We start from the raw sequence: 18,680 nt of genomic DNA on the forward strand, positions 1-18,680 counted from the left end.
GAAAATGTATGAGAGGCAAGAAAAAGTGGACCAGAGCCAGGACCAGCGAGGGCCAGAGTCAGACCAGGACCAGCAGAGGCTCAGGACGAAGCCAGAACAGGGTCAGAACAGAACCAGAACAGGGTCAGAACAGAACCAAAAGACTAAACGAGGTCAGACCAGAACCAGAAGACCAAAAGAACCCAGCCCCCCACCTTCCAGCCTTTAATTGGATAAAGAGATTAACAATGAATGAGAGAAAACATTCAAACTTGGTGATCTACAAACCAGACAGCCGTCAGGGGCTTTCTGGACTTGCCAGGACCACATCCGGGTCCTGGTTCTGGTCTTACTTCAGAGTCTGAATGAGGTCTTGATCTATTTTCCGGCTCCAGCATTATTGTTCATGAACATCATCAAATCTTAAATCTGTCTAATCTCAGTGAAGATTATCCTCCGACACCACAGGAGGGCAGACCAGGGCCAAAACATGGCTGATGACAGGAGGTAGAACCGGGCCGAACCTGGACAGAACCAGGCTAAAAAGGGCCGAAACAGGGCTACGAAGGAGGTAGAACCGGGTCAAATCTGGCTAAAACAGGGCTGAACCTGGACGGGAGCTGATGAGAAGGAGTAAAAGAGCGAAATCAAAGAAGAACCTGTCAAAATAAAAGAGCCAAACACAGATTAAAAAACAAAACAAAAACAACACACTGATTTTTCCATTAAAAAAAGAACATTGTAATTGAATTGTACTTGAATTTCTATTTACAGAAAAACAAAAAAGGCTGTGGTTTTGAGGCTTGACTTCACGCTGCTCGCCCCCGCTTCCCGTCTGATCCACTTAAAGCTGATTGGATCACAATGAGTGGTGGGGGCGTGTGTGTGTGTGTGTGTGTGTGTGGGGGGGGGGGGGGGCGGCTCCAGGTTTGACACACAAACACACCAGAATAACAGTCAGAGGCTAAATAAATAATTGTTTTTATTGTAGAAAGCTATGTACAGGGGGAGTCACTTCCTGTCCGTCTCGTCCTTCAGCCTCAGGATCAGGCCGCGGATCTCCTCGCGCTTGTGTCGCACACTTTGCCGCGGAAACCAGCCGTCCAATCGCAGCGGGAGGTCAAAGTGCACCACGGGGTTCTAGAGGAACCAACCAGAGCAAAGTACTCGAGTACATTTACTCTCGATTTCTACTCACATTTTAGCATCACAGCAGTTCAGGAACCCGTGCTTAATGTGTGTGTGTGTGTGTGTGTGTGTGTACCTGCAGGAAGCTGTGTGTGTACTGCAGCAGGTACAGCCCACAGTCGCTGCTGTTGTCCTGCAGAGGAACTCTGCAGCTGCAGCTCTTCACGGTTTCCTCGGTGAAGAGTCTCGGCGTGCGGCGCCGGACGTCCCACTCCACCTGCAGGTAGCTGAGGACCCGCCGCCACGTTACCACGGCAACGCCACACCAACAACAACACTGACGCAAGAGGGAAGGAGGGCCGAAGAGAAACTCACTCTCGGAGGAGTTTGCAGACCATCCTGTGATTCGACAGCTTCAGGGAGTCCATGACCAGGATGCACGGCCTGAAATCACAACAACAACAACAACAAACAATCATGAGAGGAAAGAAACACACCAGCCTGAAATTATCTGGGTTTTTGGTTTGGTTTTTGTTTTTTGCAGCAGACCTTTTGAACACCGTGTCTCTGGTACATCCCTGCTGAGTACACTCCTGCAAACAGTGTAAGACAACTTCAAGTACAATTACACAACATTTTTTATGTTTGATAGAATTCTACCAGGACAGTAAATGAACTTAGTATGACCTTCAGGTCAACTGGAAAACTTTATGTTTACAAGACATTGACGATATGTTTACAAGATGATTCAGGGTTTTATTTACCGGAGGCTTCTGCCCTCTCAAGTTTGTGTTTTCTGAACTTCCATTTGATCGTCCTGAAAGAAAACGGTAAACGCATGAGATCCATTCAGAGACACACTCACTCACACTCACACTCACACTCACACTCACACTCACACTCACACTCACACTCACACTCACACTCACACTCACACTCACACTCACACTCACACTCACCAGATTGACGCTCAAAATCTTCATACTGAGCCTCCTGCAGACCTGGGAAACAGACCACCACCAGGAACCAGTGAGCTCTGACACACAACAACAAAAACAAGTCACCATAGCAACAACAGCAAAATCTTTTCGTTAAAGACTTGAACGGCAAACAGTGAAACTCACGCCTGGTTCACGGGGACAAACAGGAAGTCTTTGGTAAAAATGTCCACGTGCCTCGTCCACGTCTTCACGCGCTGATGTCGCACCCGCCGGTCGCTGCAGCAGAAAGAGAAGCGTGAGGCCCCCCCGGTGGCCGCCTGAGGAGCTGCACTTACTGGCCAGGACTTGTCTTACGGGACGGAGGGGACGTCGTCCTCGCCGGCCGCCCGTCCCCTGCTCAGCTGTTTGAAGAGGAAGGTGCTGAAGACGTGACTCCGCTCAGCCATGGCGCCGCCCACGCCCTCCAACAGGAGGTACCTGGACAGAGAGGCCCCCTGCTGGTCAGAGAGACACACTGCCACCCAGCCCAGCGGCGGTGCGGCGCCACTGTAATAGTCTGTGGAAACAACCCGGCGGTCATGTGACCCACTTGAGGTAGAAGTCGATGATGACATCGTTGAGGAACTGGCCATCGTTCAGACAGCCCAGGTCCTCCTGGGTCACTGTGATGCGGCCTTTACCCGGAGCCATCGGGTACTGGATCAGCCTGAAGACCACAACAAGCCCCTGGTGACACTGTGGCTGGTCTGACTGGTGTTAGCAGTTAGCATTAGCTGAGTGGCTGGTCTGACGGGGGTTTGTGGTGCGGTACCTGGTCGGAAGCGTCTGCTGAGCCGAGCGAGTCCTCCAGCTGCCGCTCGTCTGTTCGGCCTGTTGGATGGATGGAAAAACCAAAGTGAGAAACAGCCTGCAGGTCCTCCTGCAGTCACAACATCCGCCCACTTGGTGCGGTGGATGGACTCACCGAGTGTCCCAGCAGCCTGAGGAGGTGCAGGTTCAGAGGAGAGGCGCTGTTGTGGAGCAGCAGGAGCCCATCGGACCAGTCCAGAGGGGAGTCCGGATCCCCACAGGAGGAGGAGTGCCCCCTCTGGTACTCCCTCATGTCCAGGATGGAGGCCAAAAGAGCCGCCTGCAGCTCCTGCAGCTGCTCCTTCAACACCAGCAGCAAGAAGGAGCATGGAGAACCTGCAGGGAACATTTACACTTTACTGACTCTGCTGCCACCTGGTGGACACACGTGGCATTGCACCCATCTGGTGTTTCCCGACCTTCGGTGCCTCCGTCGCTCCGCACGTTGACCAGCTCTCTCTGCAGCACGTTGGCCTGAGCGTTCGTCACCCACAGGAACAGCAGCGAGGGGGCGGGGCCTTTCCACGCCGCCAGCAGAGGCTTGTCTCTGACCACGCCCCCATCCCAGACGCCGTAACCCCGGAGCTGAGACGCCACCACAGTGACCTCCACCTCCTCCGCCTCCTCCGACCCTGAAGCACAAACACCAAGCGTCAACAGAGACAGAGGATAGACGTTTGTTGTTGTTGTTGTTGTTGTTGTAGTTTACCTTTCAGAGGAATGGTGATGCCACTCTCACTGATCTGGACAGGGGCAGAAAAAACATTAGTTTATATTTCTTCTGGTTGGAAATAAAACCAACAAAAAAAATCTAATTCCTAAACACACTTAAGCAAAAGACAAACGACCTTTGCATTTTAATTTGAAAGTTTTCTAAATGAGTTTATGAACCATCAATGTTCCGCTGGCGTCGGCGTCCATCGGGCCGACGTGAAGTGACAGGAAGTCCAGATGCAGGAAGGTCGGCCCCGCCCCCGGAGAACTCAGCGGCTTCAGAGCCTGATGTCAAATAACACTGCTTTAATCTGAGAGAACACCCCCGCCCCCTCCCCCCACCCCCCCTGGTGGTCACAGTGTGAACTGCAGCTACCTTGTGCGAGCGTTGTGTGGCGCTCCGCCGACTGCTCTGCGTCGTTGCTTCTTTGTCCTCGTCTTCACTGGAAAGAACGACTGTGGAGAAGTTTGACAGTTTCACCAGCGACCCTGAACTCGGAGTCGGGCCGTGGAGGCGGAGCTCCGACTCACTCGGCTCGCTGGACTTGCGCTTCGGAGCGTTGGGTTGGTTCTTCTTCTCCCGCTTCTCTTTGAACTCCATCCACCGCGCTCGCTGCCGCTCCCTCACGTCCTCCAGCAGCAGACCGCCGACGCCACCCGTCACCATGGAGACGGAGGAGGAAGAGGAGGAGGAGGAGGAGGAGGGTCTGGGCGGAGCCACGAACTCTTCCTCAGATGAGTTCTTCTGTTTAAAAACAACATAATTTTCCAACTGAACAGACTTGTGATATTAATGTGAAAGGAGGATGACCTTTGACCCTCACCTCTTCCAGGGCAGCGCCCCGCCTCCTCTGGTCATCTTTGGAAGCGCTCCCAGCATGCCTTGCTGGTCTCAACTCGGCCAGCGAGTCGACGGCGTCCACGGAGACGATTCTGTCCATCAGGGCTTCACCAAAAGAAAACAAAAATTCACTCTTTATAGAAACTAAAAAAAAAAAAAAAGTTAACTATCAAAAAATATTTCACTTCCTGCTTCACCTCCTGAGGATGTAGAACTCTTCCTCTCTGGTGAGATTGCAGGCAGCAGTCGGTCCGACGCTCTCCTTGGACGCCACCTGCAGCCAAGACACCATTATTATTATTATTATTATTATTATTATTATTGACATTTGCTTCCATTGCAGTCCTGCTTTCTCACCGTCACAACTGTTCTCTGTGCAACTGCCTAAGAGCTGCAGCTCGTCTCCATGACAACACACACACACCTGGAGAGTAACTGCTACTCTATTGATACTTTGGCACCGTTACTCAGTGGCAGTATGGAGGAGATGCTCGTCGGCAGGAAGCAGCAGCGACACTAAATTGCATCTGAAATGTTCTACTTATCATCATTCACATCTGTAAAGCTTTTACGAACCCAAATTCCACAAAATCATAAACGTGAACTTACCCGTTTGACACTGATGACCCGGCTCTCCCGCTCTGCTGTGATTGGCCACTTGGGCCTTGAGGGACGCTGTGATTGGCCGCCGTAGCTCCGCCGCCGTCTGTTCCGTTGAGTCCGAGCCTCGACTTCAGGTAGTCGCGGAAAGCCGGCTGTTGCTGCGTCCTGGAAACACAAGAAACCAGCCTCGCGTTCACTGGGCCCGCGTGGCGGCAACAACCTGCAGGGGGCGCTGCACTCACCTCTGCGTGTCTGACGAGGAGCCCTCAGTTTTCCCAGCATGCAACCTGTCACTTCTGCCAGACTGATCCTCGTAACCCTGACGACCAGAAAGCTGATGAATGTTACCCAACTGTATTACCACCTTAAATAAGACGCACAAACGGGTAATACCACCTTAAGACGAGCGTCGGGGCTGTGGAGGCGTAACAATGGCGACTGTACGTGGACGTGGGCGGAGTCTGTGCCGTCTTTCTTCCGGGGGATTTTAAAGGGAGTGGCCATCCTGCAAAGACGCAGAGCGTCAGGGGAGGAGCGCAGAAACACTGCTGTCCAGCCAGTTTGTTCAGCAGCGCAAACTCAAACGGGTTTCAAAATAAAAGTGAATTCCAGTGAATGAGATCTCCAAATTAAGTCAATAAAACACAAATTAATACCACTGCTAATAATAATAGGTGACAACAAAGCTAATAAATGAGTGCATTATTAATACTTAAATAACTTCAGATTGATAGTCGACCAGTTCAGGATGTGACATGTCAAAATAAAACCCTCATGAAAAAGCAGATAAAGGATTATTTCTCTCAAAATTCAGGCTGATATTAAAATGAAATTCACTGTGATCATAAACCATCCCATGTCATACAGATAGTAGGATGTTGCTCGTCAAGTACCAGCTCAATCTGATGTGGCATATCAAAATAAGAGCCTATAAAATAGCACATCTGGGCTCTTCTAACTTTAAAATAAAAGCCAATTGAAGGTTTGAAGATAACAAAGCACTCAACGCGATATCTCCTGATTTAAAGTTAGATTAACTCCAGAATCCCAATATGAATGTGAATAGTAGACAGATGTGGCAACGTTTTAAAAGTTAAATAACGTCTCTAGTGGTTAAAAGTTGAAGGAGTTTAAAGGTGAGTTGAAGGGTTTTCCAATCCAATTCAATGTTAAAAATAATTTCAAAAAGTTTAAATATTTCAAAAAGTTCCAAAGATATGCCAAAGTTTAAAGAGGATTAAAAAAAATTGTCAAAAAGTTGAATTGTTTAAATTGGTGAAGGTTTTTAAAGAGGTATAGGCTGAAGAATTAAAACAAATTTCTCCCCACCCGCTTACATGTTTTTTTTTTTAGAAAACGTAAAATATTTCAAAAAGTCTCAAAAACATTAAAAACATACAACAAAGGAAGAATGCCCCCCCCCCCCCCCCCCCCCCCAAAAAAAAAGCTGCACATTTGGATTCTTCAATGGTTCAAGTTGCTTTTTGCAGTGAAGTTGATGCTAATTGGACAACATGGACTCAGACGTAGACGTTACCTCCTGGAGCACCGCTGACATGGTTTTAATATCAGTGTGAACATGGAGGAAATGGAGCCCAGAGGAGCGCTTTCAGGGAGCTCTTATTTTGATATACCAGATCAGATTGGGCTGGTAACTGGTGAGTGATATTCTGAGGCTGTCTACTATTAGATGGACGCACAATGCATGTGTGATAATAGAGAATTTACTTTTAATATCAGTCTGAACTAATAAGGATAGGACCTCAGAGGGCTCTTATTGTGATATGCCATATCCTGAGCTATAAATCTGAAGTTAAATTGGTTAATGGCAAAATTGAAATATAATATAACACAACATAATACAAATTTGATTTTGCTTAGACATCCCGTTTTGTTGGGCTTTTAATTTGAAAGAAATTATTACAATGGGCGGATGTTTATAGTATTATAGCAACATTAACACATCACTGACAAGTGTTTGTTTTTTGTTTCTGCAGGCACTACGTTGTATTAACATCGCAATATCAATAGTCTGTATTAATGACGCATTTATTTATTTAGTTTATTTTCATGCGCCACTTTTATTTTGAAATCCGTTTGAGTAGGCTCTTACGGTAGTGTATGGGCGCACTGCAAAACACAGCTTGGCTGGCTTTACACCAGATTTCTGCGACACCTGTTATTACCGAATAACTAGCAGCAGGTGTGTCGCACGACACTCCACCAATAAATACACGAATAAATAGAAAAGAATTGATGAGGTTAAAAGAATCAGCGCGGTGAAGCCTCGGCTCCTTCCGCCGCTGGGAGCCGAAGCGCCGAACTCCGTTCGGAATTCATCGTTTTTAACACGTTCATCTCGCTCACTGTTACAGCCCATCACAGCTGTTTCATCAACAACGCAGACGTTTATTTCAGTTTTCTGAGACATGAACTCCAACACCAACAAGTTCAATGTAATTTCAACTCAACACGATGCACGGTCTGCTTGTTTACACTGAGATACATGACCCATAAACATGCGAGCAAGCAGCGCCATCGCACGTCAAAAAGGACATTTTATTACCGTGAAATGGTGGAAATTGTGAATCATTTGTGAGCCGAATCTGTGAAACTGTCTAACTGTGTCGTTACAAGTGTGAATTAGTGGTTTCCCGGGTGTGTGCGCTGAGTTTCAGGGTGACAAACTTTAAAAAGTGCCTTTTCTTCAGGAAGCTCCTGGTCGAGGCGCAGTCGATATATTAGCGGAATTCTCTTCCCGTGGTAACCGCTAATGGAGCCGGTGGAGCGGAATTCTTCAAGCCGCAGTTATTCTGCGTGTCTACGGTGTTTTTGCGTCCTCTGGTCTTCGCATAAACAATAAAATGAAACTAACACCGCTGCAGCGGCTCTGCCACCGACCTGCAGTCCGACGCTGGAGCACAGCTCGGCGGCTAACAGTCCGGTGAACAGGACGCCCGTTGTGCCTCTCCGCGGCGGCCTCGTCGCTGTCAACCGTCGCCGAATCGACGGGCGTCTCATGGGGCAAAGCTATGCCCGCGGTGCGCTCTGGAAAAACACGAAGCGCAGATTTAAAAACATGATAAGCGGAGCTGCGCAGCGAAGCTACGCTAACGCACAACAGCGACAGCGACGTCAAGTTACGACGACGCGCTGCGTGATGACGTCACAACATGGTCGCCAGAAACGGACTAATTAAGTGCGCTCAATTAGCGTTCAACAATAATAAAGCGCTAATTAAATGTGCTAATTTCCTTAACTTAATTTACTTATCTGTTGCTCCTTTTTGCTTGTTTTGCTCCGTTATGCTTGTTTATTCTGTTGTTTGTTGTTGTTCCCACATCCACGAAATAAACTTTTCAAATTAAAATCCAATGAGTAAAGCGGTTAAAAATGAAGAGTCAACTTGCAAGGAAGCTGTTCTATTTGATTCAGAAATACGATATGCAAAGAAAGCTCGAGCTTTATGTTCTGTTCTGTTTTGAGTGTTTCATTTTCAGACTGCAATCCGTATAATTGTTCAAAAACTGCCTTTTCTAATAGATCTATATATCTTGCTCTATGATCAACTATTTGCATAGATCGCTCGCATCACCCACCAATATATCTTTTAATCAATGTACTTTTGGGAACGTCTGAAAAATACAGGAAACTTGTCTTGTGAACTCCGAATTAAATACAAAACAATACATAATATACAGATTTGGGGGATTAGTTTAGCAATGTTTTGAACATTTCGAGGACAAAGTAGTTTAAAATGATTCTTTGATTGTGTTCTGCAGGTGATCATCAGAGAGAACTAACATGAAGTTAACAGTTACGGCTCACATTCACAGAGTTAAACATCCTGGCTTTACAAAGAAAACCTATAGTTAAACTCAAAATGAACTTGACAAGAAATACAGACATTCATGCTTTCGATAAATGCAAAATAAAGTACTCTAATTAGGTTGCGTACCTCCTCTGCACGAACTTCCTGGACAGCACTGCGCGAACCGTGACGTCATCAACTAAAGAAATACACAGAGAATATTTTGGTACAGATTATTTGGGCAGTTTCATCATCTATAAAATACAAATTACTAAATAGTATTCTGTGTTCTCTCGGATCAGACGGGTGTTGATGTGTTGTTCATTAAATCCGCCAGGTGGCGACAAAACCTCACGTTTGTTCTGATCAGCGAGAAACGTTTAAATTTTGAATAGAAGAGAATAGAAAATACTTCATTAACCCCACGGGGAAATTTTTTACACCGTGACTCCACACGTAATATAATAGAATATTAATAGAATAGATATTTCGGGGGAAAAAAAGTGAAAAGACAAATGTATTTGCTGTGGAGTCACAGGATATCAAGAAGAGGGTGAAAGACATTGTTCAGAACGGGCCTCAGTTTGGACCTGATTCTCCTCCAGAGTGCATCTGCACTCCCACCAGGCTTCAATCTATTTATCCTATTTGTGATTTTAATTCCCTCACTGAAGTACTTATCTGATTTTTTTCCCATCTGAACGGAGGGATATATTCATTATGGTGTGACATTGTGGATACTGTTTATAAATCAATCTAGTAAATGGTGTCAAACACGTTCAAATGATTTTGCTTTCTGTGGTTTTCTTGAAAAAAATTATTATAGTTTGAATTTTTTTAAATATCAATTCTGTAACTTGATGAAATGCATATTTTACTGCTTCTCCATCATCCTTGATATCAACTTTTCGAAATTATTTATCATTTCTATGTTTTATGCATTTATATTTGCAATAAACCTGTTCTGCAATTTTAAAATGTACGGTGTGATTTCAATGCTTTGTGGATTTATCTGGTCATTTTTAATTGCGGTTATTAAAATCAAGATATTTCATTACATGTGTTGATGTATTTGAATTTAATACGCTCACAATGTTCATGAAATTGCATAGATGTATTTTTTCTGGAAAGGAGCTCTGACAATTTCCTCAAGTCTGAAGAGCTGCATGTATTGCATGCTGAATTGTGCTGCTTGATATTGCATGTATTTTGAGCAGCAGCAGGGGGCGCTGTGGTCACACCACACACTGTCCACACACACACACATACACACACACACTAACACACACACAGAAGTGTGTGTGTTGGTGTGTCAGAGTGCCAATTAGGGTTTGACAAGGTCAGATTCACATTAATTAATACACCAACACGCAAACACGTTTGTTTGGAGGAATGAGTCACGTTAAAATGTGTCAATTAAAGGTCAAAGGTCAGCTGTGCGTGCGCGTGCGTGCGTGTGTGTGCGTGCGTGCGTGCGTGTGTGTATGTGTGCGTGTGTGTGTCACTTGTCGGGCCTCGTTTCCGTGACGATCACGGCTGCCGCTCTGATTCGTCGTCACCTGTCAGCGCCGACTCCGCGGTTCGGTGGTGACGGAGGCCTGACTGACAGCTGGCGGGTTGACGACTCCACGTCTTATATATTGTTCGTTGTGTGTTTACCGTTGTTCGCTGAACTCTCACACGTGGAGAGAGTTTGTCGCTGAGGGTGACCGGCAGAGGGCACACGAGCGCCGTCATGCCACGAGGACCTCGTGTGCGTCTCGAGGGCTTTTTTTTTCACACATTTTAACACGTTTACGTCACCGTATTTATATTTCAAGGTTCAGACAGGCCGCGGTGCCTCGTATCTGCGGGATTCCTCTCCTGCAGCCCACTGGCAACACTTTGACTTTCACATTGTCACAAGCGATTTTGCAGAAGAGTTGTGTGTTGCAATTCCACCTTGGACCACCAGGTGGTGTCACGAGTCGAAAAAGGGCAGGACTGAAGTTGTGAAGTGACGACCGACTGACTCAGTGGACTCGACAGCAGCTTTCCTCGCGCAGAAAAAGACGGAGCGTGCAGGAAAAGTTCAGCGTCTAAAACTCCCACCAACTCGAATCCGTCCTCATCCTCGCTCTGCAGCGCAGCCGTACCAGGAAGTGTGTGCGTGTGTGCGCGTGCGTGTGTATGTGTGTGTGTGTGTGTGTGTGTGTGTGAGGGGAGTGATGCATGGTGGGAAATCGTTTAGCGCCCTCGCCGGTCCTCGGCGACAGCCCCCGGCGACGGGATGAGAAACGAGGCAGCAACGAGGATGTAATTTGAGAAGGAGAGAACGAGGGGGAGGACGGAGTGACAGATCGGAGGGAGGGTGGGAGGGATGAAGAGGAGGAGGAGGGAGAGGAGGAGGAGGAGGAGGAGGACAAAGGGACGGTGAATGACAGAACGAGGAGACGGGGGAGGAGGGTGACACATCGGGGGAGATCTGTCTCTCTGTCGAGGCGTAAACGAGGCGAGCGTCGTTTCTCCTTCCAGCCAATTTGAATAATGAGGCGCTCTAATTTCACACACACACACACACACACACACACACACACACACACACACACACACACACACACACACACACACACACACACACACACACACACACACACACACACACACACACACTTGCGCGCACACGGATGTTTTTTTCTTTGCAGCAGCAGGCGAAGCTCGTCTGTTTTTTTCCTTTTCGGATGACGTACAAACTAAAAAGCTGCAGCAGCGTTAATATAAAGAGCCTAACTCTTGATTCACAGCTTGGGGGCGCTGTGGTGTCACACACACACACGAGGGACAACCGCCTGTAAAAAAGGTCGTTAATTAAAAAAAAAAAAAAAGTGAAGACTTTGCTTAGTCCAATAGCACTTATCTCCACTCAGGTTACAACATTTCCGATGTTTGCATTTTTAAATAAGGAATAATTAATTTCCAGGATAATTACAATGCTAACATTATTACAACTAAAACTTTTAATGAGAAAATCTTGGAGTTGAGACAGTAGAGGCTATCGCTAGTTAAATAAAGCTTCACAGACAAAACAAAGCCAGGAATTAGTTGTTGTAATACCATAAGTAGCCAGTAGGGGGACACGAGTTTAAACGACTATTTGATACCAACATTTTTAAGATCATTCAATCTATATATTTCTTTAAATGAAATTCGATCGTACTCAAAAAATTTGTGCAATACGACTTTAACGTTTCCAGAAACAAGTTTGCGATAAACATGCTCGTCACATACATGAACTTGTTGAACAAACTCAAAGAAGTTTGCAGTTCAAGTTCGCAGTTTGCTACAAATCCGAGGAACGTTTGCGGATTCATAAGCTAAAATTGGTGGCTTCTCGTAAAAAGCGTACGCCGTATTTCAAAAACAGACAATCGAGAAAAACGGTGGGATTCAGTCCAGGTTGGATTCATTCAGCTCACGTGCCGGCTGAATAAAATCAGTCAAAAACATTCTGAACGGGGAAAAAAAAAAAAATCCTCTTCAAAATCTACACGATAAAATGCAGTGACGAGAAGACGGATGAATTTACCGGAAAAAGATTTGAAAGAGGGAAGAGAAGGAGGAGAAAAAGAAGAGAGGAAGCAGGGGAGAGGAAGAGGAGGAGAGGAAGAGGAGGGGAGCCTAATTGATTTGCTCGTTTTCTCTCCCTGGAAAGCGAGCGGTCAGACGAGCGCTGAGGAGGAGGAGGAGGAGGAGGCGGGTGTGTGTGTGTGTGGGGAGGGGGTGGTGGTGGAGGGGAGGAGGCGGGGTGGAGGTGGAGGGGAGGAGGAGGGGTGGAGGTGGAGGGGAGGAGGAGGGGTGGGGGTGGAGAGGGGGGGGCTCGCCAGCGAAGCGTGAAAACGGGTGTGTGTGTGTGAAAAATGTGTGTGTGCTTGAAAATGTGTGTGTGTGTGTGTGTGTGTGTGTGTGTGTGTGTGCATGTGTGCGTGTGTGCGTGTGTGTGTGCGTGTGTGTGTGTGTGTGTGTGACCTTGTCTGGCAGCGTGTGTGTCAGAGAGAGAGAGGGAGCGAGACGGCGAGGGCGAGCGAGCGAGCGAATAGAAAGGGGGAGCCTTGAAACTGTCTCCCTGCTCCCGCCTCCATTTTTCTCCCTCGCACATTCCTGCAAACCTTTTTCTTCTTCTTCTCCTCTTTGTGCTCGCCGCTGTCAGCACCTCCTCGCAGGCGGCGTGACCTCTGACCTCCCGCGCCTCTGCTGTAAACATTAAATGACCCCCCCCCCCCTTCCCCCCCACTTTGTAAGATGAGAGCTGAAGGAAGCAGCGATTTTACTGCGGCGAAGTGACGGAGATTTGTGCACGCTGCCGCTAGCTAAAGGTGGAGTGTCGGAAACTTTATCGGAATCAAGTCGGAAATCTGTTTCTGACTGGGTCTGAAAAGTTTGAAATCGTACGCCCAATTCGTCAGTAAATTGGGTTATCGTGAGCAAGAACCAGTATATCGTAAGCGGAAACAAGTTTATCGTAAGGAAGAACAAGTTTATCGTTAGCAAGAACAAGTTTATCGTAACCAAAGACAAGTTTATCGTAATCAAAAACAAGTCTATCGTAAGCAGAAACACGTTTATTATCATAAGCAAGAACAAGTTTATCGTAAGCAAGAACAAGTTTATCATAATCAAAAACAAGTTTATCGTAACCAAAAACAAGTTTATCGTAAGCAGAAACATGTTTATCATTAGCAAGAACAAGTTTATCGTAACCAAAAACAAGTTTATCGTAAGCCAGAACAAGTTTATCCTAAGCAGAAACAAGTTTATCGTAAGCAAGAACAAGTTTATCATAAGCAGAAACAAGTTTTTCGAAAGAAAGAAAAAGTTTATCGTAAGCAAGAACAAGTTCATCGTAACCAAAAACAAGTTTATCGTAAGCAAGAACAAGTTTATCGTAACCAAAAACAAGTTTATCGTAAGCAAGAACAAGTTTATCGTAAGCAAGAACAAGTTTATCGTATGCAAGGACAAGTTTATCGTAACCAAAAACAAGTTTATCGTAAGCAAGAACAAGTTTATCGTAATCAAAAACAAGTTTATCGTAAGCCAGAACAAGTTTATCCTAAGCAGAAACAAGTTTATCGTAAGCAAGAACAAGTTTATCATAAGCAGAAACAAGTTTTTCGAAAGAAAGAACAAGTTTATCGTAAGCAAGAACAAGTTCATCGTAACCAAAAACAAGTTTATCGTAAGCAAGAACAAGTTTATCGTAACCAAAAACAAGTTTATCGTAAGCAAGAACAAGTTTATCGTAAGCAAGAACAAGTTTATCGTATGCAAGGACAAGTTTATCGTAACCAAAAACAAGTTTATCGTAAGCAAGAACAAGTTTATCGTAAGCAAGAACAAGTTTATCGTAATCAAAAACAAGTTTATCGTAACAAAAAACAAGTTTATCGTAAGCAGAAACAAGTTTATCGTAAGCAGAAACAAGTTTATCTTAAGCAGAAACAAGTTTATCGTAAGAAAGAACAAGTTTATCGTAAGCAAGAACAAGTTTATCGTAACCAAAAACAAGTTTATCGTAAGCAAGACCAAGTTTATCGTAAGCAAGAACAAGTTTATCGTAACCAAACACAAGTTTACGATCAATTAACAAGTTTACACCATGAGTAGAAGTTGAGTCGTAGTGAACAACGAACAATAATCACAATAGACCATCAGAGTCCCGATTGACAAGTTTGAGGTCTCTTAGTTTTTCAAGAAAATAATTCTCCGATCAAAAAGTTCACAATAGAGCAAAAGTGTTCTTGATAAAAAAAGGTTCCGAAAAAAATAGCTCAACAACTTGCTGAACAAATTCGCTAATCCTCGCTAGCCTCGTTTTTTTCTAGTCAAGCAAATTCTGAAAAAGCATTTATCGCCACTGACGTATTTACGATAGAAAAATGTAACATACTTAATTGATACTTCAGTCGTTTACGATAAACAACTTTATGTCCTTTGGAGACGAGTTTCTGATCAATACATTGTTTTGTATCTGAACGAAATTTCTGATTGTACTTGAGCGAAATCAGATTTATAGATGAACGACTTCACAATAAACAACTTCCAAGGAAAGTACAATTAACAATTTCATGGTAGTTTACGATGAACGAGTTTACGATATGCAACAATTTCCCATTTCGAATCACATGTTCACCGGAGGGTACGATCAACTGGTTTGCTTTAAAAAGGTCTCCAGTGAACAAATTTACGATTAAGAACGAATTCATGTGAGTTTATGTGTACGAGAAATCCTTCACGTTGCGAAGGAGGTGTAACATTAACATGCGTGGGTTTTTTAAAGGCTGAATTTAGCGAACGTTTCACGAACAACGTAGTTTCCGATCTTCGTCACAAAACTGGCGAGTCAGCCACCCCCCCCGGTTTTTTTCACGTTAGTTTCTCGCATTATCGTTTGTTCGCCTCCTGCAGCCTCAGAGTCGCCGAGCTGGCGGCTGTTTGCACCCCCCCTTCCCCTCCCCTCCCCTCCCCTCCCCTCCCTCCTCCCCCTCCTCCCCCCCTGCTCTCCGGCAACGATTCATCTTCCCTCCACCAACATCAATAAATGATGGCTGCTGCGCTCCCGCTTTAAATATTCATCGCAGCGCTGCTCGTCTCGCTCGCTAAACAGCCTCGCAGCTCGCACGCCAGCCACACACACACACACTGGCACACACACACCCTGACACTCACACACACACACACACACACACACACACACACACACACACACACACACACACACACACACACACACACACGCACGCACGCTGACACACACTCCCTGCGGTGCATTAGCAATTCAATCCGTCGTCTCCGGCATCGCGCTCGGCAGACGCACACACACGGAGGCGTTCACAGACACACAATCACAGTTACACACTCATTAAACACACACACACTCATGAAAAACACACATAGACGCACAAAGGCAGGGAGCGGATGCAGCGGCTTCTGTGTGTGTGTGTGTGTGTGTGTGTGTGTGTGTGTCTGTGTGTGTGTGTGTGTCTGTGTGTGTGTGTTAAAGAAACAGTCTTCGAAGTTTCCACACAATCACAGGTTTGAAAAAAAAAAAAAAAAAAAAAAAAGCGCATCGGATGTTGGTGATGAGAGCCTTGAGAGTCAATGTTTAGTCTGCTCGCAAAGATTTCTGGCCCGACGATGCGAACACCTCTTTCCGTCCTCCGATTCTGAAACGACTGATTCAAACATTCCGTCTTTTAATTGGAAACTACGACAACTTCCTCATGTCCTTTTAATATATTTCCAACGAACCATTTTCACGTGTTCAACACCGAGTTTGCAATTAACAAGTTTGTCATTCCACCGAGCGCCAACGCCATGAAATGGTTCGCCTCTTCACCGCGGATGCCGTACGAACCTGTGGCCGGTCTCACGATCCCTCCGCCCAGCACTCGTGAATCCGAGATACTTAACCTCCTCCGCCTGGGGGAGGTGCCCAGGTTATAGAGCATAGCGCCAATATATAACAATTAACCAATCAACCAAACCAGTAGCCAACCGACCAGCCAGGGAAAAACCAATTAACCAGCAGACCGTTGACCCACCACGACTATTAAAACCAAACGACGGCCAAACGAACCGACTTTAATCAGAATTGAACGTACCGCTGTGGTTTTTGTTTGAAAATCACAGGAAGTGACAAAATTATTGGTTCAAGACGAGCACATTTAAAATTTTCTCCACTGTGCGTCATCGCGCAGGAAATAACAAGCAATTGGCTCTTATTTTATTGACATTTGAAAACTGTGGTCTTTGATTGTGGAAATCCAAGGTCCTCGTAAGAACGGGAGGACTGACGCGTGTGTGCGCGGATAGTGAATAATGTGTGAATGAGTCATCTCTCTCTCTCTCCCTCTCCCTCGCTCTCTCTCTGATGAAAGGGCGTGGGCGATCGAAGGGGAAGACGAGGCCAAGCGAGGAAGAGACAGAGAAACAGAGAGAGAGAGACACGGAGGGAGAGACAGACAGAAAACATCCGGTGAATGACTTGGGTTTTTTTCATCTTTAAGTAAAAAAAAAGCTTGATTCAGAAAAAAAATCTACTTTTGAAAGTGAAGGCAGGTCCTTATAGACTACCTGGAAATTTTAAGTCTAACCTAGTTCCAACATTGTGTCTAAAATAAGGCAGAAATGATCGACAAACATACCTGATGGTTGTTTCAAATTGAGACGAAAGCAGTTGAATGCATCCATCTTCTTTCCCCTCACGGTCACGGTAGTGGTCCCGAGAGCTCCGACACCTCTGTGCTCCAAAACGTCCTCCAGCTGTTCTCAGGGAACCCCAAGTCTCTCTTAAACCAAACCAGAGACATTGTCTCTCCAGCAAGTCCTCGGCTGACCTCAAGGGCTCCTTCAATTGGACGTGCCTGGGAAGACCTTTAAAGGCAGAAGACCGGGAGGCGTCCCGATCAGCTGTCCAGACCACCTCAACTGATTCCTGTCAACGTGGAGGAGTTGCAGCTCGATTTCAGCCACTTGTATCCACAATCTCATGCGTACGGTCATGATTCAATGTTCATGACCATGGGTGAGGGTTGCGATGTAGACCAACCGGTAAACCGAGAGCTTTGCTTTACGTACAACTCAACTTCCTCTTCACCACAAGTCCGGTACATTGACTGCATTACTTTTTGTGGCCAATCTCACAATCCCTCTTCCCTTCACTCTTGAATGAGACCCTCAAGCACTTCAACTCCTCCAGCTTGGAATGGTGCCTCCCTGCCCCCACTTACCACGAGAGGGCATGCGATGTATTAATGTGAGAGAACCATGTATCCCAACTGCTTTGCACTCGGCATCAAATTGTTCCAGTGAACACTGGAGGTCCTCATGTGATGATGCCAGAAGGACATCATTGTTTGCAAAAAGCAGAGACGTCACCCTCTGACCCCTCACATGATGTCCTCATGACCTCGGCTGCACCTCGACGCCTTGTCCATGAGGATCATGAACAGAAGGGGTGAAAACGTACAACCTTGGTGGAGTCAAGTGCCCACCGTGAACAAGCCCAACATAATGCAGAGTATAAAGTTGCAGTTCTCAGACTGGAAGTGCAAATACCCTGCAGCCCATGGCAGGAGTTTCGATGTTCTGTACTATCTCAACGCCTCACACAAGTACATTTGGAGGATTCAGTTGTCGGCCTTTTTCAAGTCGACAAAACACATTAACTGGAATGGTGAACTTCCATGCCTCCTTGATAATCTGTGAGACGATGAGGAACAGGTCTGTTGTTCCATGGCCAAAATGAAATCCACGTATTCCTCCTGTATCGGAGGTTCAACTATATGTTGGAAACTCCTGATCAGTACCTCCACATGGACTTTCTCAGGAAGGCTTAGAAGTGTGATATCCCAATTATTTGCACACACTCCCCGGCCACCCCAGTCTGCGAGTCCAAAGGTACCGTACCTGAGGTCCATTCGATAAGGTAAAGGCATGTCAACCAGGACAGTCCCAAAATTACCAGGGCCTTCAACATCTCCGGATGCATCTTGTCCACTCCTGGGGCCTTGCCACCAAGGAGGTTTTTGACTACCCTGGTAGCCCCCACAAGGGAAATGGACAAGTACACCTCCTGTAAGAGAGGCATGTCCCCCAGGTTCTGGAGATCATCAAACTGTTCCTTTTCAACTCAGGATAATATCCTTGTTTGAGGACAATCCATGACAAGCATGGAAGTCCAGAAAAAATTCACCGCTGTGGATCAGATCGGGCAGGTTGTGCATCCAAATCACCCCTTCCCAGTCACCCAGTCATTGCCAATGTGAGTATTAAA

General features: G+C 46.0%; 1 protein-coding gene across 1 annotated transcript; it reads right to left on the minus strand.

Moving 5' to 3' along the window:
• Positions 1-990: 990 nt before the first annotated feature.
• Positions 991-8,126, minus strand: senp7b (SUMO specific peptidase 7b; the record flags this gene model as incomplete). The annotated part of the gene is made up of 22 exons (XM_080519518.1): positions 7,957-8,126; positions 5,452-5,560; positions 5,298-5,374; positions 5,062-5,220; positions 4,650-4,726; positions 4,436-4,557; positions 4,143-4,356; positions 3,988-4,067; positions 3,789-3,896; positions 3,607-3,640; positions 3,317-3,529; positions 3,013-3,233; positions 2,860-2,918; positions 2,638-2,754; positions 2,403-2,525; positions 2,232-2,324; positions 2,067-2,143; positions 1,872-1,924; positions 1,657-1,700; positions 1,483-1,551; positions 1,244-1,394; positions 991-1,119 (listed from the first exon to the last, which is right to left on the minus strand). Exons 2-22 carry the CDS (start codon positions 5,557-5,559, stop codon positions 991-993), a joined length of 2,328 nt encoding a protein of 775 aa, XP_080375644.1. The 5' UTR covers position 5,560; positions 7,957-8,126.
• Between the last annotated feature and the right edge of the window lie 10,554 nt (positions 8,127-18,680).

The sequence above is a fragment of the Blennius ocellaris genome (assembly GCF_963422515.1).
Source record: "Blennius ocellaris genome assembly, chromosome: 24".
Classification (NCBI taxonomy): domain Eukaryota; kingdom Metazoa; phylum Chordata; class Actinopteri; order Blenniiformes; family Blenniidae; genus Blennius; species Blennius ocellaris.